The following is a 22,625-nucleotide window of genomic DNA, read 5'->3' on the forward strand; positions in this document are numbered from 1 at the left end:
GAGCTCTCAAGCACTGAGGAGACTGCCTCTTGGCTAGTGTGTCGCAGATTTTAATGCAGAGGATGACCCAGCGCGAAATGGTCTGTTTCTACACTGCTCAACCTTTCTTTGCTCCTCCGTACCGCACAAAGAGTTGGTCATCCACCCGGAACTCTTTTGAAAAGTCAAAGTAGAACAACAAAGCTAATTTTGGGTCCAATCGGTGGAGTTGCTCCTCTTCCTTAGAGGGATGCAGAGGAGCAAAGAAGGTGGGCAGGGTGATGTTCTGACCCAGATGAAATGGGGTCACCACCTTGGGTAGAAAAGAGGCACGAGTTTAAAGTATCACCTTGTCTGGGAACATGGTTGGATACAGAAGCTTAGATGAGAGAGCCTGCATCTCACTCACTCTTCTGGCAGATGTTATTGCCATTACTAAGGCTGTCTGGATGGTGAGCAGAAGGAGGATGACAGTTGTGTAAAGGCTCAAAGGGAGCACACATGAGAAAAGTGAGGACCATATTTAAGTCCCATGACAAAGGGCATAGGAGGATACCTATGTACAAGCCCTTTAAGAAACCTATTTATAATTGGAGATTTGAATAACGAAGGCTGATCAGGCAGCAGAAGGAAAGCCGATAAGGCAGAAAGATACCCTTTGAGAGTGCCCATTGCAGAGCCCTGCTGGGCTGGGTAAAGACAAAGTAAAGAATGTCAGAGAGAGAAACTGAAAGAGGATCAATGAATCTTTCTGTACAACATTATACAAAATGTTTCCTACGGCAGGTGTATACCGTCTTAGTGGAGGGACGCCTGACTGCCAAATAACTTTACAGACTATGGGAGGAAGGTAGAAGGCTGTCAACCGTCGCCATCCAATCTCCCCCCATGAAGGCGCAAAGTTGACAGGTTCAAGTGTAGAACTTTCCCCTGCCACTGCGACAGAAGATCTTCCTCGAAGGGGCAGCCTGATTGGAGGACTGATGCTCATTTTCAGAAGCTCGGGATACCAAACTCTCCGAGACCAGTATTACTTGGGCCCAGTCATTTTTGATCTTCTTGAGAACTCTGGGCTGAAGTGGTATGGGCGGAAAGGCGTACAGGAGGACTGAGCTCCACTCGTGATGAAAAGTGCCGCCAAGAGAGTTCCGCCTTGGAAACTCCAATGCGCAATACTGCTGACGTTGCGTTTTCTCTTTGGAGGCAAACAGAACTAACCAAGGCTCTCCCCACTGCTGAAAGAGTTCTTGTGCCATCTCCGGATGGAGACACCACTCGTGACTCGCTAGGCATCGACGTCTGAGTTTGTCTGCCCTGGCGTTCCAAAAACCTGCCAGGTGTTGAACCACTATGGTTCCAGCCATGTCCAGAGACGCAAGGCCTCTTGACAAAGCGTCCATGACCTCACACTGCCCTGCTTGTTGCAGTACCACATTGCAGTCGTGTTGTCGGTGAACACCTGCACCATCTTACCTTTTACAACAGGAAGAAATGCCTTCAACGCCACTCAAATCACCCAGAGTTCCAGTAAGTTGATATGGAGTCTGGATTCTGCTGGAGACCAGAGGCCACTGATCTCCACCTCTCCCAAATGGCCACCCCATCCCAGAAGCGATGCATCTGTCACCACTGTAAAATCTGTTTGGGGAAAGGAGAGGAGTCTGCCTTTGACCCAATCGCGGTTCATTAACCACCACTGGAGATCTTTTGCAGTTCCCTCCAAGATCTGAACCGTGTCAGTGAGATTTCCCTGATGCTGTGCTTATTGGAACTTTGGATCCCACTGCAGAGCCCTCATATGCCATCTGGCATGTTTTACTAACAGGATGCAGCCTCTGAGTGTCTCACCGAAATCCAGGATAGAGGCAGAAACATCAGAATCATAACCTGAATATACTGGACTCGCTGCTCTGGAGGCTAGGCCTGAAGCTGCTTTGTGTCCAAAACTGCTCCGATGAAAGGGAGCGTCAGAGGGAGTCAGGTGTGACTTCAGCACGTTTATAGTGAACCCCAGCAAATGCAGGAAGTTCACCATAGTCTGAAGATGGGTGATGACAACCTGGGGTGAAGGAGCCTTCAACAGCCAGTCGTCAAGGTAGGGGAAGACTGCAACCCCTAGTCTGCAGAGATAAGCTGCGACCACCGCCATCACCTTGGTGAACACCCGAGGGTCACTGATGAGGCCAAAGGGGAGTGCGGTAAACAAAGTGCTCGTAGCCCACCCTGAACCACAGGTAACGCCTGTAGGCAGGAAGGATGGGGATATGGAAATACACATCCTGCAAGTCCAATGCTACCATCCAGTCTCCTTGGTCCAGACAAGACCTGAGCCAGAGTTAGCATTTTGAATTTCTTCTTTTTTTAGAAAAAGATTGATGTCCTGCAATTCCAGAATAGGGCGAAGGCCCTTGTTCTTTCTGGGTATCAGAAAGTAGCGGGAATAACAACCATTGCCTACTTCTGATATAGGGACCCTTTCTAGGGCTCCCTTGGCAAAGAGAGACACAACTTCCTCATGGAGCAAAACCAAATGATCCTCCATCAGCTGTTCTTTTGAGGAAGCCACTGGGGGAGGCAAAGACTGGAAGGGAAGGGACTAGCCCTTCTCTATGATCTGCAAGACCCATTTGCCTGATGTTATGGACTGCCAGCGAGGGAGGTGAAATTGAATCCTCCCTCCAACTGGACGTACATGTTTGTGCAGATTCACAATAGGAGGGCTTGGAAGCTGTGGAGGTGGGGGGCTGGGTGGTGGACGACTTCTGGCTAGACCCTGTGGGTCGGAAGGCACCGTGACTGTGACCCTGCACAAGATGTTATTCTGGTGGATGCTGGTGGCTGGTCTGTGGAAGGCCTGGGGCTGCGCCCCTTCCAAAGCCTCGAAAAGAGAGTAGGTCTGTTTCGGATCTACACTTTAACTGGTACAGAAGGAAAAGAACTGATGTACAGGCACCTAGGTGGTGCATTTTTAGGCGACTGTGACGTCACAGATGGCTCAAACAACGCCGATAATGCCACGAAGATCAGAACGACGCCACCCGACAATCTGCACAAGGGTATTGCTCAGCAAAAGTTCTGGATTCCGAGCTGATGCTAGGAAATTGTAAAGTTAAGGAATAGAAAGGTAAGGAATCTGCAGCTAGAATTCTCTATCAGATATGTTAATACAAAGTACAGAATATTTAATTTTGCCAATACTATGATAAGTCCATTTAGGTTGAGATAGCTTGCTAGAGTATGCTATTACTGGTTTTGCAAGATCTAAGAAAAGCTCACACATGATTCACATTAAAAGCTTAACGTCCTAGAAAGATGCCTCTTGATATTTTTTCCAGTAAGGTTATACTGAGCAAATGGCAACTCTTAACTGATTTATCAAACTACATTTGCACTGAGCCAAACCCAATCATGGTTAAAGCTCACTGGGCACTCCCAAAGTGCACTCATTTGTTTATCCTTGTTTTGGCTTTAGAAATGATTTCAGAATGGTACTCATGTCATGTACTGGATCCTCTTGAGCATGCAGTGGAGGAAAAGCATGTGAAGGAAATAGTTTAAACTTTTTGTTATGGCTGCGTCTCGTTGGAAGGGCGTGGCTTGTGGTTTTTGGAAGTTATGGTGTCCTGCATGATGAATTGCAGCATGATATTCCTTTATTGCTGCAATCAGGTGGCTGGCTGTGCTAATGGATTGATTGGAACAAATTACATGAACGAAAATGAGAGCAATGAATACAGATAGGAAGCAGTTTCACTAAACTGAAATGTACCATTCCTTCCTTATGGGAGACGGTATCACCACTAAGTCATTGTGCCCTGAACTAAGCGTTACTTCTGTTTCTGTACTTCATGTCTACAGCCCAAACTAGGTATAGTCAAGTGAAACACATAAAAGTTATGTAGTGCGGTCTTAAAATTTGGAAGAAAACTCTAGGTCTCCACAGCCCGTTTCATTACACAATGGAATTGTGCGGAAGGATGTAGAAAGTCACTCTCATCATTAGTGTCTGTATTAACAAAACTTTTTTTATGTGGGGGCAGATGACAGGATTCATGAATATCCACCTGAAAATTAGTTGGAGCATGTTCTTTCCCCAAACTTCATTCATCAAAATAAAGGCAGGCAATGGCTTGGGTTCTGGTTAATGGAAACTAATTAGTCCTAAGAACACATTCATAAACTGGCAAACTAATAAACTGTATGAACACATTTGTGATATTGCTTGCCAAATTGATGCGTTGGCCCACAGGACCTGGCAATCGCCCTTTCTCTCTTGGAGTGTATAAGAAACATGAGCTGCCAACGTAACCATCCGGAACCAGCAGCAATCTTGAGTATAATGAACAACAGTTGCAGTATCAGGTTTAATAATCGTTACATAATTATTTAATTTTTACTGTATATTAACTTTAAAATTATATTGTCTGAGAAGCTATGTTCATTGATTTTACTTGAAGTCATTTGATGGTTAGGGATCCTAGAGACAGAGGTAGAAGGAACAGAAAGCAAAGAAAAACAAGACAGGAATCACACACACAGGTCTCTTTGTGTGAGCTCAATGTGTAAATTAGCTCCCCTATTTCCAAGAATACATCTTTTAGAAATATAAAGTATTGCACAATTACAAGTAAAACAAATAGTATCTTTGTAAGTAAAATTAATAAATCGCTAGAATTAAATACATTTTTTCGTAACAGGCAAAAGCAATTTAACCTGAACATTGCTAGGGAAAGAAAAGTGTACAGTGCTTCACTACAATGAGAACGCTCATTCTAATAACAATGGCTCATCTCTTGTAAAACTAATAAAACCTTGTTGTTCAAAGAAAACTATTTAATATAGACAGAAGATTAATTCAGACTTACTTTTACTAACACTCAACATTAAATCTTAGACCATAGCATTAAGTCTACAACCAACCTTAGAAAGAAAGAGAACACTAATGCAGACTGTATTTAGAAGATTGAAATTTTTAACTGTATTAATACATTTTGCTAAAGCTATCACTATATCAACATTTTACATCACTACTAAAGTCTCTAGTGCCTCCATTCTTACTAAAGCTACATGGCGTTTAAAGTCTGGCGAACGATTTGTATAAGCAACTCATTAAAATACAAGCAATCAAGTAACAAGAGAGTTACATTATATTGCTCACGTAGCCCGCATTGGCAGAAACTCTTGTCACAAATTCTACTCAAGAGAATGGTCTTTCTCCAGTTGGGGTCTACGCCTATGCGAATACACAAAACTGGTTTCGCAATCTCTTTTCTGAAACTTTAGTATGGTAAGAGAGCGTTCCTTTCTCTCCCAAATGTTTGGTCGAATGGTAAACAGATTTATTTAGTCATTAAATAACCCTTATCTAACAACAGACTGACAGACCTTGCTGATTCACTAAGCAAAGCTTTTACCATCCCCATTTTCATTTGATTGTTGGGATTGAAAATGTCAGGCCTGAACTGAGAATTAGAAACAAATTTAACAATCTGGCAAGAGATTTAAACTCTGCGTCCTTCACAATTGAGACATAACATTTTGAGTTATCACTGGTTTTTAGCAGAGAATGTAAAAGCCTCACTGAAGTTGTTTTAGATAGTAAGTCCAATGAAATCAAGCCTATTTCGAGTTTTGTAAAGCTTGTATCATTGCGTTCTGAGGAACAGAAAAATACAGGAATCACTCTGCATTCAATACATTGTGACATGCATTTAATTCCCCAGTCTGGACATGTGAATTTTTATCAAAAAGACTGAAGGAACTTGATTTAAATTACAAAGAGCAAGGCAGTAGTCTTCTGAAATAAATAAGGAAGATTTTAGGCCCTGATGAAGTGAAGAACTTAGGTCATATGTGAAATATGATGACTATAGTGTCATCTTCCCTTATCCGTGTGTCAACCAAGTCTTTAGTTGGTACTGAGTACAAGGATAGAGTGAACTCATATTCTAAATTGATGACCAACCTTCTGGATCAGACAAGTAATGCTGAAATTGTCAGTGCTTTAGCTAACCTAAATGTATGCAGAACCAGAACAGAGTTTAATCTCTTGTGCCCTTCTTATGTTTCTTTTAAGCTCAATATTCAGCAAAAGCAGACTCTCAAGCTGGTATATGAAATATGGGTTTGTATTTTTTACTGCCCAAAATGTCATAGTTGGGCACTTTGGTGCATTACTATACACCACATTCCATGTTAAGGGTGGAGGAAATTGATGATAGCCAGATTTTGAAAACTCGCAGTGTGCCAATGAGCCCCTCTACAACATAGAGAGGACCACATTACATCACATTTGCAGAGCTAGGACTGGTCAGGCCCACATAATGGTCTTCTTAAATAACTGATCACACATAGAGGAAATGGAAGCTATAAATTAGTTCCTATTATAGCCATATTTTTATTTTTCATGAATGATAGATCCGAGTTGACGATTAGACCAAGCATTCTGTAATAATATATATTTGTTTACATTGAGCTTCCTACCACAATTGGGTGTTTTCAATCTATAAGTAACAGGTACTACTCTTTCTCAATTTTATGGTGCTCAACTTACCAATCTCAGAAGCACTGAAGTCAGAGAATGCTTTGCTTGGATTCAAATCTGAGTCTTGCACATCACGCATATCTCAAGAGCAACACTAACGTACTGAGCCATCCTGTGGTAATGGAAGAATGTCTGTAATTTGTTGTCAGGGCTGAGCATGTCCCCATGGCTGGGAGAAATTAAATCATACTGTTATAACTTTGGCGCTGTCCAGTAACAAATCTTTCTTTATGCTAATGAAACACTGCAGGCTTTCTGACATGAAATGGTATATATGAATCAAATAATGTGAAACTGGCTTATTTCCCTGGTACTTTTAGTAAGCAGAGATGATTCTTTGGGTCAACTGCTTACATCTGGAACTGCTGATTGTGTTGTTCAAACAAATGGGCATGTGAGCGCAAGTATATTTTCAAAATGTGATTAGGACGAACTCAAGGATTCTCCCTATGACAATTTTATTATGGTCAACACAATGGATTGAACGCAAGTTAGGCTCAAGGATCAGGTCCATTCCAAAGCAGTGCAGTATTTTGCTTGTTAACATTACAGCCTCCAATGCCCCCACTCTGAGTGTTGGGGAAAGGTATGATCCCACAGTAAAGCGAAGTTTTAACTGTGATAATTATGGTTCTACTGAGCATTCTTATCATCCCCTTCCGCCCCCTGAAGTTCTACACTGACAGGGTTTGCCATCAAAATCCTGTCAAAATGCATTGAGGAAATGCATTGGAAAAACCCAAAAAATGGATGTGACAAACCTTGAAAATGTTTTTTTAATTTTGTACAGCACCATGTAAATATCCCACAAGGCAAAACAGAATTTGGGGTAATTACCATCATCAATCATAATTCCACACAAGTCTGAATCAGAGGCGAAGTCGTATACCTTCTTGTACATTATGTAGAGGTCAGAAACTTAGGGCTATCTTTTCATCTAGGTTGAGGAGGAGGCTCCAGCTACTATGTTAACGTCACTTATGTTTTGCCGTTAAATAGTGCATTGTTTTGTTCATCTAGTCCGGTCACCTCTTTCTGATTTTGCCTTCAAAGAATTTGGGCCTGATGTAAAACTCAGTAGACGGGTTACTCCGTCACAATGGTGACAGACATCCCTTCTGCCAAAATCTGAATCCCATTCTATCCTATGGGATTTGGATTTTGCTGGACGCGATATCAGTCATCATTGTGACAGAGTAACCCATCCACCAGGTTCTAAATCTGGCCCTTTAATGGGTAGGCAAGATCTACGAGTGGCCTTATATTGATTAGTGTCTGGCGTAAGGAAGATTGTTTTAGTGGTATGATTGTATCCTGTTTTAAGTGGTCAGGCTGTGTCTCCCAACTGTAGATAGCTTATTCTTCTTATTTAATAAATTTGTAAATTGATACCAAAAGAATGCCCCCTCCAAGAAGTTGTGACTTTACACCAGGGTGTCCTTCAGGACCAAGAAGTTAAAATTATCCTGTCAGTGGACCTGATAATCGATACAATAGTGCCTGGTGAAAGTATGGACATATACCCACATAGCTGTCAGGCAAAAAAAAAAAAAAAAAAGGAACATCCTCAGCCAAGGATGAAGTTGCAGTTTTTGTCCTGATAGAATAAACCAGGCATCAGTTAAATGCAGTGGACAAACCACTGCAATAAGGCCTGTTTCTTATGCACCGTTCTTTGCACTGGCGAATCTAGCCACAGAAATTGATTGTCCACCCAGTGTTACTAGTCCTATGAATGAAGAAGCCAAGGGACCATGGTGGATCCAACCTGTGTAACTGATCTTCCCTTGGCTGGCAACAACAGCACTTCTTTGGAGAGAACACAGACATGATCAGCCAACTTAGGAGCAAAAACTGTAAGAATGTGGGGAGGAGTAATCAAGAAATTGAGGGCAGTTTGAAGGACCCACTGATGCAATGTAATTGCATACCATCTGGGAAGATAATACTGAATTGAGTCCCATACCTCTCCGAATAACTGATGGAGGAAATCATAAAGAAGCTTAGTTGCGGCAGACAAAGAGAAGGAGGACTGCTGCATCTGCATGCCCTACCATTGCCACTGACTTAGAGAGCTCTGAAAATGTTGGAACAACATTTGTACAGCTTGAGAGCTGGCATTAGGTTTCCCCTAAAGTATCCTTGAAACTTCCAGTATTGCTGGTAAAAACGCTGAGCTGGGTAAAGTAGCCCAAAGACCAAGCCATTGCTGTACTGGTTTTAAAATGTTTGAGCACAAGTCTGCCTTCTCGTTAAACACTGGACCCATCAAAAGGTGCAGACATTGTCTTGGAAATTTTAATGTCCCTGGAAAGCCTGGTGTCATGCATCCAAGTGTAATGTCAGACAGCAACAATGGTGCCCATACCCGGGGCAACACAACCCGTAGTATCCAGGCCAGACACTATGGCATGTCCTCACCATTCTGACACACTTCAGCAATGGAGTTCATGAAAAACGTATTCAGAGCAGGCAAAATCAAATTTGACATAGCTCAGAGGGCAGGAGTGTAGCAACTCAAGAGGCACACAGCCTTCAATGAGCAAAGTGTGGCAAAGAGGGGACGCTCTTGCCCTTAGGGTATACTTTCTTGGATTCTCTATCTGGTAGTACCATTGAAAAAGAACTCAGATTGACTTTGTTAATAGAAGCTTGAATGATCAGGCTCTCAAGAGTAGGATGCTATATTAGAAAGGATGGATCACCTGACACAGGTCTGTTTAGTCACGCACGGAGTTGGGTGACTCACTGTGAGGGCTATCAAGACTTGGAGCAGGTCTAGCACAATGGACTTGGTCTGGGCTTCATTAAATGTCAGCAAGGGCTTTGAAGCTGATTGTCCAGACTGAAAATTCTTGATTAAAAGGTTAGTTTTAGTCTCCACTGTAGACAAATATAAATCCTAACACCTCTGTGGAGCTGCATACCACTACTGCATACAAAGCACTTTCCTCTCTCAGTAGGTCCAAGGACATACTCAGTTCTGTCTCTGGCGGTGACAGAACAAACTGCATTTTGAAGATGAAGGTACATTCCAACATCAGAGTAATGAGGTGGGTAAAAGTTGTCCAACTCTTCATAGTCGGCTGTGGTGAAAATGGCCCATGGTCTTAAAGAGCATCAAACTCAGACCTAAAGAGGGCTTCCATCCTGCTGAAAAACTGTTTCAGAGACAAGGAAACGGCATGAGAGCTATCCTCAACCTGAGGTGCGACATGTTGACCATATAGAGGTACATGGGATGCGTCTCAGCCAGCCGGTTCCAAATTTATGACCTGAGGCAGAGCAGAATCGGGTACCGATAAGGAAGCAACTGGGAGAGACTACGGTAATGTGTCCGAGGCATGGCCCACTCCAAGCCCGGGCAAGGAGGAATGGGCTGAGGTCAAACAGGAACAACTGCAGTGGAGAAAGGACCTGTCAGCGTTCATTTAATTGGAGACCCGGAAAACTGCTGGACCTGAAAGCACACCAGTTGGATCTAGAACCATAATGAAGTGTTGCATCATGGCCTTCCTGAAGGCTACAATCTGCTGTAGAATTGAGAATTCCCTGGGAACTTTGGGTTGCCTTCGCTCCATAACCAGAATTAGATCCAAATAAGACATCAAAACTGCTGACTGCCTCTTTGAGCGCAAACTAGGAGACCTCGCACTAGAGCAGGCGCATCAAGGAGGAGAAGAACCTTAGTTGAACTTTTTATGTTTTATTTTGGATTAGCCTTTGACTTCGTCCTGGATGTATGTGAGAATGGTGAACTGGAATGTTTGTCTACTTAGTGTTTTGGCTTCCCACTCACCCTTGAGGTGGCAAAGGGCACTCAATTCTGAAGCCCACCAGGTGTGGGACCATGGGGAGTTGCTGGAACCAAAGGTGAGGATCAATGTTTAGTTAGAGTTCTCTGTAAAATAAAAGTCTTCATCTATCTGGAGATTGCTAGAAGCAGATTTTGAAGGTGTTCTCATTTTTGGCAGTATTATCTGTAAACAAGACAATACGTTGGGTATCATCGGCGTAAGGTAAAATTTAAAAATGTGGATATCAAGGGGCTGAATTAAAGCCGCAGAGGGAGCCATGCAGGCATTAAAGAGAATAGCGCCTTGTGGAACTCCCAATTTGGGACTGGTTTTATAAGTGGAAAATGGCAGAAGACGGACAATCTGATTGTGGCAGAAGAAAAAAGAATGGGTCTTCAAAGTGCCAAACTACTTACTAACTCTCTGAGTTTGTGGAGCAAGATGATGTGAGACAGCATAGCAAATGCCATTGAAAGGTCAAACAGGATCATGACAGTTGATTTACCTTGGTCTAAGACAATTTTAATGCACTCAGAGTCTGCCAACAAGACTGCCTCCGTACTATGTTTCAAGTGAAGGCCAGATTGAAAGACATGCAACAGAGAACGAGCTTCATGGTAGTCCGAACGCTGATGGTTAAAAGTGTCCCCATAATTTTCAATGCTGCAGGTAGAAGTGAGATTTCCCTAAAATTAGGCAAAAAAGATGGGTTTGCAGATTATTTTTAAGCAGAGGTCGAACCATAGCTAACTTACAGGACTGAGGCACTTACGTAGTCTGAAGGAAGGTGTTAAAGGTGTTATATAGCTAACTTGAGAGATGCGGAGGGCAGGAATTTATATGTGATCTTGATTAATAAGAGAGAATGACTGCTTCCAAGTCTGCTAGCAAAATTACCTCAAATTCTGAATGTGTAGTGCCAGCCGCTAAATATGCTGTGGAAAAGAAACATACCATTTTGGAGCTGAGATCGAAATCATGATAGATTGTGGAAATGTTATCTTCTAAGAAACTGGATAAGTTATCACAGTGGGTTTGTGAGGGGGAGACAGAACTCTGGCATGATAGAAAAGACTCAACTATCTTGAAATTTCATTGGGATGATTTGTGATCCAGGGCAAAAAATAAGACTGGTTTCCCTTAGTCCTTTGTGGGTTTAAAAAAAAGTCCTTTCACAGGGTCTTGGCAGAAGGGTTGTAAATAGCCCTCCATTTTCTTTGCAGGCCTTTAAAATTGGTCTTCACACACTTTGGCGAAAATTGGCTGTGAGTTGAAGTTTCAAGGCTTCTCCTTCCAAAATTTTATCCAACTTAGACACTGAGCATTGTATTTAAGTTCAGAAACAATTAGCAACTCCACCACCACGCCTTGACTGATGAACTTGATGTATGATCAAGTAGCCACTGGGATTTGCTAATAAAATATCTGGAGCAGTGCATTAAAAACAACATCTATTTGGGCACAATTGATTGTGCTGAAAATCTCTACTGTATGTTTGACCAGTGATCTAACATTCTATAGCCAGAGACTGCCCTCATTACGACTTCTGTGGTTTTTTCACAAGACTGCCAAAGCCGCGGGCGCCAGAAGACTGCCAGTGTTTGCTGTCCGGAGACCACCATATTACAAGTTATGTCAGATTTCCGCCCGTTTACGGGTGGAAATCCGACACCGTCGACCTAGCCAACAGGACACCGATAAGTAATACAGTGCAGCAGTTTACCGAACGGCGGTGCGGTGCTGGCGGTGGAAACGCCCAAGACTAATCCCCTCCCAAATGACCTCCGAGACAGGTAGGTGGGCCGAAAGGGGGGTTTGGGGTGTTGTGTGCATGTGTGTGGTGTGTATGTGTAGCGCTATGGGTGTGCATGAGTGCGTGTGTGTATTTGTATGTGTGCATGGAGGGCGTGTGTGTCAGAATGGGAGGGGTGTGCGTCGGAGTGCGAGTGAGTAGGTTTATGTATTGAGATGCATGCAAGTAGGGGTGCATGTGTGCAATTCTGCGAGTGAGTGGGGGTGTCTGTGTGTATGTGTGCAGTCGGGTGGGGGTGTTTGTATGAAAGTGTGTGGGTGGGGGGTGTTTGTATGGAAGTGTGCAGATGGGGAGTGTATGTGTGAGTGGGGGTGCTTGTATGTCAGTCTGAGAGCGGGTGGGGGTGTTAGTATGGATATGTGTGATGTCTGCATCTGTGTATGAATGCGGGGGGAGGGGACGTCTGTGTGTGCATGTATACTGAAGGGCTAGAGGGGTGGTGTGAGTAAGTGTATGTGTGTGTGACTGCGGAGAGGGTGTCTGTTTTTTGTGCGTGAGTGTGTCTGTTTGAGTGTGTGTGTGCGAGTGAATGGGTGTATCAGAGTGCGTGTTTGGGTGCGAGTGTTTTGGGGTGCATGTAAGCGAATGTGTGGGTGAGTGGGGTGTGTGAATGTAGGTGTGTGGTCGTGTGGGGGGCCTCTGCTGGCAACAGGAATGAAGATTCCTGTCACTGGGTGAATGACTGCAGAATTTTTGTGGCGGTGCGACCGCCATGAAAATGCTGGTAGTCTGCTGAGTTGTAAAACCGATGGCAGTGTTATGGCTACTGCCGGGCAGAAGGTACTCACCTCCGGCCCGGCGATCCAACGGCCCTGGCGGTGTTTCAGAGGTTTGGCTTTGGCCAAACTGCCACAATCATAATAGGGTGGTCTTTACTGACGGCCCGGCAGTGGCAAGACCGCCACCGCGAGTCTGTCGGTCCAAGGACCGCTGGACTGGTAATGAGGGCCCGAGTGTGCTTTGCTTTGTGTCGAATGATTTTTTTTCCACAGCGGCTGTTAACTAACGGCAAAAAAAGCTGAAAATTGGGGCAAAGAGAACATTTATAACAAATATTGAGGTGCATTCAAAAAACTGTTTAAGAGTGTTCAACCTGTCTGCCGAATAAGAGCACCAAGGCATAGTTTGGTGCAAAGGATGCATTCAGGCATGCCACTGGCAAAGATGTCCAGCAGTGCCTATGAAAAATGCTGCAGTGGTGTCAGGAAGGTGTGTTTGGGCAATACTCAGCCAGATAGTAGAGCGTGTTGCACTTTTGGTGAAGTAAATACACAGAGGGTGCCGCAAATAAACAAGAAAGTTGAGCCCAGCAGCTCTTGTGTTTGAGGGCACGCTCTCTTGCTGCTAACACTACAAAGAAATGAATTCAAACTAAAATTAACAAGTTAAAAACAAAGAATAAAACTAAATGACAGGCTCTGCTCTGGGCATGATTTCAAAAATAGGAGCTAGGTACCTCCTGGGACTTAGAAGAAATATCACAAAGTGGGTGCCCGAAGCACGGACGAGTTATATGAATGTCATTCAGACGAGACAATGCCCATGGTACTATGATTCAGAAGCAGCCTATTCTGCAATCACTAGAAGAAGAAAAAAAATCCCTTTTTAATTTAGCAATTATTCTCAAGCTGACCTCAACTATCTTGATAATTTCTTTGAGGCCATCTTTTGACCATGTGATTCTCTTTGACAAGAAATCAGATTGGATCTATCTTAGACGTTTGTGGTATATTTATTTTTATTTCATTCTGCCTTGTACAGGGATTTGGTAGAGAGGTTGCAAATAGCCTTCCATATTCTTTCTAGGCCTTTACATTTGCTCTTCACAATTTTAGCAATATTAAGAACCATAGGACAGATGGTTTATGTCTCAAAGAGTTAGGCGTTAGTGTGCTTAAACTGAGAGGCAGACTCCAAGGAGGCAGAAATATAATGGTTAAACTCGAGAGTATGTTTGTCTACATTCCCTGTCAAGGGAGGGAATTATGTTTTCAGTGCATGTTCAAAATTTTGTAATTTAATTAAGCCAGAGAGGGCTGATGTGTGAGCTAAAAACTTGGAGGAAAATTAGCTTTTAAACTGAGGCATGGTAGGGTGTGATGCAGAAATATGCTATTGTCTCTGGTCAGACATTTTGCTTGTGCATAAAGAATTCTCTTTGTTTTCAGGATATCGGCAAAGGGTCTGTGAATCAATGTTACCTCCTCCAAGGTAGAGTTGGATAGAATCCAAGCTAGAGAAGATCCTTTTGCATTTTAAGTAATTAAGCAACTATATGAGCAGAGTTTAGACCCACAGGGAAAAAACATAGATATATTTTGTACCATGCTACAGAAAACACTCCACCCATCTTCACATCTGCTCTACGAAAAAAGCAGACAGTTGAGTCATTCTTACTCATGATTTCACTGCATCTCTTCGCTTAGTCACAACCACTGCATTTGTTATTCTAGGAAAAAATTCACTGGCTAGGGGCATCTCTTTTGGAAGCAAATATTCATAACTGCTGTTCGTCAAGGGATAGGTAGAGTCTGCCATCCCACGTCCCATAGTTCCATGGATAAATGAGCTGCCACTGAGGATTCTTAAAAGCTTTGTTTTATGTATCCTGTCCTGAGACGCTATTGGGACTAGTAAGAGTGCCCTTTGTCTAGTACTGTGTTATGGAGAAGCCTTTTTGGTTGCACCAATGGTGCTTAATAGAATGTTTTAGGTGAGCTTACCAGCTAAGGAGTCAAGCACTCATACTGCCGTATCCTAGGGCTACTATTATTGGAAGGGTATTCTTTTGTAGGGTGCCTGTTTGTTAAGCAACGTAAAGGTCTGCTCAGTTGATCAAAATTATATCAATATTGCACCAATTTTCTGAGGCTCATTTTCATAGTGCTTCCAATTATTGATTGAATAAGTGCATCCCCTGCTTTTGTATTTGAGAACTAGATTAAAGTACATAGATGTCTCCATAATTCAGCCCCAGCTAGACCCCACCCACGTACAAACACACACTATTATGGTCTATGAATAGCATGCCATGATTGGGATATTTCCTCTACACTACAAATGTCTTTGGTAAGATTTGCATAACTCCTTAGAGCCAGAAACCCCAAAAGAGCAACAAAGGGCAACCAATTCTCCACTTAAAGTTATTTCATACATAAACAGAGATTAATTTGCTTGACTACAGTATGCATACTACATGTAAATAATTTTGGCAAAAGTTTAATGAGATCTTACTAGACTGGACAAGTCTTTGTGTTTTGGTGAGGGTACTGATGGATGAACCATCTACCGATTTTTCACTCTGGCTCATTGTTGTCTCCATGCTGCGAGCCCCTTTTGCATTTCTTCCATCTGTGCTTTTTGATTTTATCTCCTGCAAACGCTGATCTCGCTCTTTTTCCCGCTGATCTGCACCATATACAAGAAAACAATGTAAATTAGACACATGGGCGTCAGCAAATATTTAATCAACATATCATAGATAGAAAGACTGCAAACAAACATGGGAAAACTTTGAGCACCATAATCAGTGACAGTAGAAACCATAAATGTACTGTATTCCAAAATCAGGCACCTCTTTTTTTAAGGAGCATAGGGTGCATAAGCTTTCATGCCATTGTGTGGTTTGCCTGTTCTGCATCCAACTAAGAATGCTCTTATCAGCTATGAAATGAATCACTCGTACAAAATAAGGAAGAGTGGTGATTTCACACTGTCCAGGAAACACCTAACCACAGCAGCACCAAGAGCACCTGGTAACAAGAAGATTGGGAGAGACTTCACAGTAATAGATCATTGTTTTTCAGCTGCACAGGGATCGCTGTGGCCCCGTGACACAGGACGTCACCTCATCACAACAATACCTAACTCAAAGGGACAGGAAACATCAGCAATGTCTTAAATCACAGAAGCACAGTGTTCTTAGATTAAAGAAGCACAAGGAATCCCCCAACCCACAGAAACAGCTTAAGCACATACTACATTTTGGCTTGCATAGGATAATTCACTGAAACTAGTGCAGGGAATGTCACAATTTACTGTACAACAAGTTTCTCATAGGCAACATAAAAAACATCTTTCATATACAGAACCATGACTGCTTAGCTTCCTACAGCTAGACTATAAATGTCAAAGAAGCTAGGCATGGTCACAGCAGCACAGGCCAGGCATTCACATTCAAGATATGACAGGAATGAATTTTTCTCAATAAAGGATACAAACTATCATGCTAGTCGAAAAGACACTGTGCTTTACTGCAGCAAACCCAGAAGCCTGCCCCCAAAACCTGCTTGTCTTTTTCTTCTACCAAAAACAGTGAAGTAATACCTCTCTTCTTCTGCCGCAATTCTCTCATTGCTGATCTAATCAGTCGCCTCTCTTCAAAATCTGTTGTTTTATCCAGCTGCAGAAAAATCAAGAGTGATCACATACAGAATGTAAGGGGGTAAGTGACTAGAGATAGTTAAACAACAGTTAGGTCTATATAAATGTGTTACATTTCTCTTCCTGTGTGGTGTGGCACACAAGGTGAGAAAAGAAAACACGATGGTTTGAAAACATTAATTAATTTCAATCACTGGTAATTGCTTTGCTCAACATTCCATTTCAACATTGTTTTCTCACTTGCATTACTGACAGCAATCAACTATACCCAAATTAATCTTGGACCCTCTTCAACATGGCCAATCTAACTTGAAATGCTAGACCACATCCTCTTTGAAGAACAAAACAAGTGTATTGCGTTCTTCTCAGTGGTGCAAAAAGCACCAACACCTAAAAACCTTTACCACACATCGAAACTTGGCACAGTGGTCACCAGTGTCTTATAACAGTATCCATGTGTGCCGGGGACCAGTGGCAAAGGTACTACTGCAAATAAAGGATACTGAGCCCCATTACCACTGGTTTGGTAGTCAAATACAATAATAGCATCGTTCGAAGGGCACCTCAGGCCACTGTCCACTTTCTGCACCATTTATATGTAAGTATTCCTTTGCCAGTGACAGTAGCACCCTGCTTGAGTACAGTTTGGCCCAGAACACGAGTAAAGTAGAATACAACCCTCAGAAACGTGTGGTTTATGTATGAGTCACATTTGTGACACGGGGGTCTGTGAAACAGACACAGTATATCGTACCATCTTATCCAGTACTTCCTCCTCCTCTACCCTACTCAGATCCTCTGCACTGAGCTTGCTTCTGTTCTCAGGCGCATCCTCCTGAGCTTTGACCATGCCATTTGGTACCAGTTCGGCAGGTTTTTGCTGTTCAGGCTTCTCGGTCTCCACCTGAAACAAGGCATATGCATTAGTGAAAAGAATGAACAATCAAACATCTGCATTAAACATGTACTCCATAACGGGAACATTACAAAGTTTTGTCAAACAAAAGAATTATTTAAGGGCATTGGTCTTACCGGGCCATTAAAATAAAACAAAATAACACTTCCTTAAAATAAGTAAATTGCAAATAGACAATTAATGTTAAACAGATATTTTTACTTTTTAAAAATGCATTATACTACTTGCATAGGATAAAATTGGCAAGTTATCTGCTTTAGTTAACAAGAACATAAGTTTAATTATCACATGCCGTTGTGATAATCGTTCTTTTTTTTAAATTATGAAGTACCTAAAGTATATACTGGGTCACATAACGTTTTCCAAAGTTCTTCAGAATCCTGATTACACAAATAATTCATATCTTCAGCAGTGGCAACTCAGCAACTTGGAACTGTTTTCACAATTTATTGGTTAAGAATCATGACAAAGCACAGTCCTAATTAGTACCTACAGAAGCTTTACTGTTAAGTGAGGTGTCTACGGTATCACAATGGTGTTGCCCTCAAAACTTTGCACGGATTAACTCTGGGAAATTATCTACTATTTTCATGGAGCTCAATGGTCACTACAAGGCATATGAGAATATAATGTTTCGGTCAATGGTTGAAAGCCAGTAGGATGGCGTTAAGAGTTTGTTTACTAAGTCCAGCCACCTGCGCACAGAGCAGCATCCTGCTAGCCCCCTCTCTCTTTAGAGGCAAGGCCCTAAGGAGTCAGCTGGATCATCTGCAATTCTTAACAAGACAAATACATTATTATTGATATAGGCGATGGCACACGTTCAAATAAATCCAAACAGTATCAAATTATCCTGTTGACTAAAGTTATTCCTTCCCAATGGACATTACTTTGGGTTAAAGTAAATGTGCCCAAACCCATGTTATTTAGAGCGCTGAACTAAAATGCAAACTACATATCTATTAATACAATGAAAATTCCAAGTTTGAGTTCATTAATACAGTATAGAAAACTCCCATCAGAAAAACACTGTTTATTGATTGCATATAGAAATAACGTTACACAGGAAAACAACTCTAGTAACAGTCGCACTGAGTTTACAATTTGACTTTACCTCCCTGCACAATTTTAACCTCCTGAATCCTGCTTTTGGTGAAATACGTTTTGTTCAAATAAATACACGTGAAAAAACGCCATGCAGTAAGCCAGAGAGAGCAAAGGCAACAGGACCCTCTCGAGGTTTCTCCTCTCGGGAGGCATGTCCACTTCCCCACACCCAAAATAGGTAATAAAGAGCACATTATACTATGCAGATAATGCATATATATAATAGCACAATTCTCCTCAGGACGAAGACGCACTCATTGGGCAGGTATTTTCACTAAATTAAAGCTTTTCATCCAACTCCCTGGCCTTTGATCACAGGCAACAGTGTGAATTTGCACTGCATTGCTTTGAACTTTAAATCACATGCAAATTACTAGCGAGTTCATTCAGAATTTAACTATAATATCCCTGTAACCTTTGGATTTTTAAGTGATTTCCTATGTTTTTTAAAATTCTATTTCCGAACTATAACATCCCTGTAACCTTTGTTCCTTTTTGGTGAATTTCGACTTTTTTTTTTAACGTTAAGTAATTTTAATTACCTTACTTCAATCCAACCACTGCCGCGCATGGCCCTTGCCCGTGCCTGGCAGAGGTTGGTTGCATTGCCTGGCCTTTGGCCAGGCACTGCTTCCAACCCCCTCCAAGCACCAAATTCTGAACCAAACACAACTTTTCACCGTGTACAGCGGGGGTTAGCTGCAGGGCCTGGCCTGAGGCCCTGTGGTCAAACCCCTTTAATTGCCAAATCCCGCTCCACACACGACCTCTGGCCTTGCGTGGCAGGGGTCGTCTGCAGGCCCTGGCCTGTGACCAGGCCCTGCGGCCTACTTCCTACAATCAACCAACCCCACGCACGTCCTTCATCAAACACAAAAAAATAAATAAAAAGGAGCTGGGTGTATAAATATAACGTAACACCCTTGCCTTGGTCCTGGGGTCCCCCTGGGACTTGGTAGGACCAAAACTTTTTTTTTTTTTTACATTTTCACCAAAACCCCTGGGTGGATCTGCAGATTTTGTCAAAAATTATAAAAAGAAGAAAGAAAAAAAAGTCTCCTGCACTTTTTGTCCCCAGGTGGGCCATGTTCCAGAGGCGTGGCCAATACAATTATTAAGGAGCGGGCACATGGGGCCCCCTAGCTAGGCCTTTTAAAAGCCCAGAGGACCACTACCTTCCAGGACGCGGTCTAAATATATATATTTTTTTTGGGGGAGGGGGCCACATGCACACCCTCCCCACCCTGATCTTGGCCAAGATGACCCCATCCCCTGGCTTAAATAGTTTGGGGGGTGTAGGCGCTGATCTCGGCCCCGGGGACCCCACCCCTGGGGCCCAGCCTAAATAAAAAAAATTGGGGTAGGAGAGCCCGCGGCCTCCCTCTACAGGCTGATTTCAGCTCTGGGGACCCCATCCCTGAGGCTTGGCCATCAATCCTGGGTGCCCATAAGGGCACCCAGTGTGCATTGGAAACTGCAGGGAGAGCATCAAAAACAGAGTGTGCTCCGAGCCAGCTCCCGGCCTCCTGCGGGAGCCGGCATTGCTTTTACACACACGGAGCTCAAAAACATGCAGATCCCTGTCTGCAAAAGTAATCTCCGCTCCGAGCAAGCGAGAGCTGACAAACAGAGTGGAGTGTTTGCTGTGATTTGGCAGCAGCTGTCAAAGCTGACACCAAGTCACAGCAAATAGTTATGTCCCAGGGGTGGGCACCCCAGGACATAGCAGGAGCTGGTGCCCTGGGGTTGGTGGTCCCCAAGGCCAATATTTGCTCCTTGAGGGGGGTGTGGCCACCCTAGAACAAGGAAATAGCCCTGGGGAGGTGGTGGTCCCCAGGGCCGGGGTTCCACAACAGACACCCTTCATTCTTTTACTAATGCCCCAGGGAAATGGCGGTACCTGGACGGCCGAGGGCATGCAGCCCCAACGCACATCCATTTTTTTAATGCTTTTTAGCCCTGGCAGTGTCCCGCTGGGACCTCAGCAACTGAGCTAAGCAGTCAGGGTGACTCTACCCTGGTCCCTTTTCTTAATTGTTAACTTTTTTTCTGGGACTCGAGGTGGCAGCCAACACTTCCCTGTTGAAGTGTAGGCAGCCAATCAGATATCAGCATAGGGACAGTTGGACTTGTGGAGGATCCAGATATGTTTCTATTTATTTATTTCAGTAACTGATTGAGCAGATTGGCCCTTTGTTTAAACAGAATAATCTTAATTTAAAATTGAGTTTGATGTACATTATTTTATGAAAGGTGATTCTGAATATCAACTTTCTGGTGATGTCAATGGAGTCAAGGGAGTAGCATGTTTGAGAAGAGAGCCTTCTCAATACACCTGCTCCATGGCACATTTCTGTAGCACCTTATGAACTACCACATAAAACTATATTATATATTGCTTCCTGCCTTATCCACATGGTGGGTCTGTGTGGATTTTCGGTGTGTGATTTAGACCCAGGAAATTTGAGTATTCATTTTAATTAACTATCACCCCTCAACTTGAGGATATAAAATTATCACTGAGCACAATGCTATTATAGTCATGAGTTAGAATCATAGAAGCAAATCCTTCATTTTGTAATATAACATTTATTGCAATATTGACAGTGGCACATCCAATTACAGTTGTCAGAATGCAGTTTGTGACTACTGGTGTAGCGCTTATGTGGGACACATAAATCATTTAAAACACTTGCAATGAACAGAATGGGAACAACTGCAATGACTTCCCCTTTTACTCACCCAGGATTACAGTGCTGACAGCATGACTGGCATTGCGGTCAACCACCTACACCTTTTATTGATACATTTAGTGGTGAATTATTCTACATCCTTCACTGCAAGTTCTTCCACTCATAGTGTGTTTTTTTTCATTGCGGACACACGCGCTTATCTTGGTATAAAGGTCTCAAAGTATTTTGCCATAAGGAAATGAGTTTCCTTCTATGCTGTGCAGAAGGCAGTTTAAGGATAACACTTCCAGCAACTACCTGCAGACTTCTTAGCCACAAGAGTATCCTAATACTGAACATGCTGCACTCCTGCCATGAATTCCAACAAGAAAGCCGTGTCTTTGAAGCCACTTCCTGTCCAACATGTCAGCTGAAGAATATCTCTATCTTACCATTAAAGCTGGTCTCCTGTCAGCCCTCAAAAGAGGCACATGAAGCGGAGTTCCCTTTGCATTGAACTGAGGAGGTGGTGGCAGTGCATTAAGAGCATGGGTGAGAGATATTATGTAAAAGTGGATGCCGGAAAAATACACTGCCTGATAGATTGACGTTTTTAGTGTAAGGGGACACATTGTGAATTCAGAGCAAACAGCCTGACAACTGAATTCATACAATATTTGCAACCAGTCCAAATACAATATTGTTGGAGTGCTATCAGCAGATAGTGGCTGATGTACGAATGTTACGCCCTTCTCAGATGCCAGACTTTGTCATTCTACTACAGAGAATTAATACTTATGAGCTTGTAATAATTTGAAGTTATAGTCAAAAGAGATAACTGTTTTTACACCAGCCCAGACTCTATTTTTACACAGTCAGTGAAGTGCTCTAATTAACATTACAACAGTTACATTTACTTAACTCATGCGGCTTTTTTTTTTAAATTACTTTTTGCCTTGCCAGGGTCCCAGGTGGACACCAGGGCAAAGGCTAGGGGGTCAGGGTATTTGTCTTATAAATTTTATATTCATTCAATCTTTTTGTGTGGGACTGGGCTGGGTCCGAGTCCCAAAAGGGCTGCCAACACTTCCTGGTTGAAGTGTTGGCATCCAATCAGATCTCTGCACGAGATCAAGAGAATTTCTGAATTCTTTGTGCACCTCAATTTAGAAATTTGGATTTCCTTTAATATCTCGAAAGCTACTGAACAGATTTACACCAAATAACAAAAAAGTGAGCTTTATGGACCAAGAGCTACATTTCTGCCACATTTGGTGTAATTCCATCCAGCGGTTCAGGCTGTAGTCATGTTCAAAATTCCTATGGGAATTAACATGGGAGACACACTTTTGTTGACACCTCCTTTTTCACGGCCCCTGCTTGACGGATCATACAGAAACTTTCTATGTACAAC

At 42.8% G+C, this 22,625-nt stretch overlaps 1 protein-coding gene across 4 annotated transcripts in view; it reads right to left on the reverse strand.

The window, feature by feature from the left end:
* The window catches only part of SMTN (smoothelin), a 777,537-nt gene that overhangs the window by 168,521 nt on the left and 586,391 nt on the right, over positions 1 to 22,625 (reverse strand). For all 4 annotated transcript variants that reach the window (XM_069214660.1, XM_069214661.1, XM_069214658.1 and 1 more), the window contains 3 exons: positions 17,271 to 17,420; positions 16,460 to 16,535; positions 15,368 to 15,541 (listed from right to left, as the gene is read on the reverse strand). In XM_069214660.1, the coding sequence (XP_069070761.1) occupies positions 15,368 to 15,541; positions 16,460 to 16,535; positions 17,271 to 17,420 (400 nt within the window). The remainder of the gene's footprint in view (positions 1 to 15,367; positions 15,542 to 16,459; positions 16,536 to 17,270; positions 17,421 to 22,625) is intronic.

The sequence above is a fragment of the Pleurodeles waltl genome, chromosome 11 (assembly GCF_031143425.1).
Source record: "Pleurodeles waltl isolate 20211129_DDA chromosome 11, aPleWal1.hap1.20221129, whole genome shotgun sequence".
Classification (NCBI taxonomy): Eukaryota; Metazoa; Chordata; class Amphibia; order Caudata; family Salamandridae; genus Pleurodeles; species Pleurodeles waltl.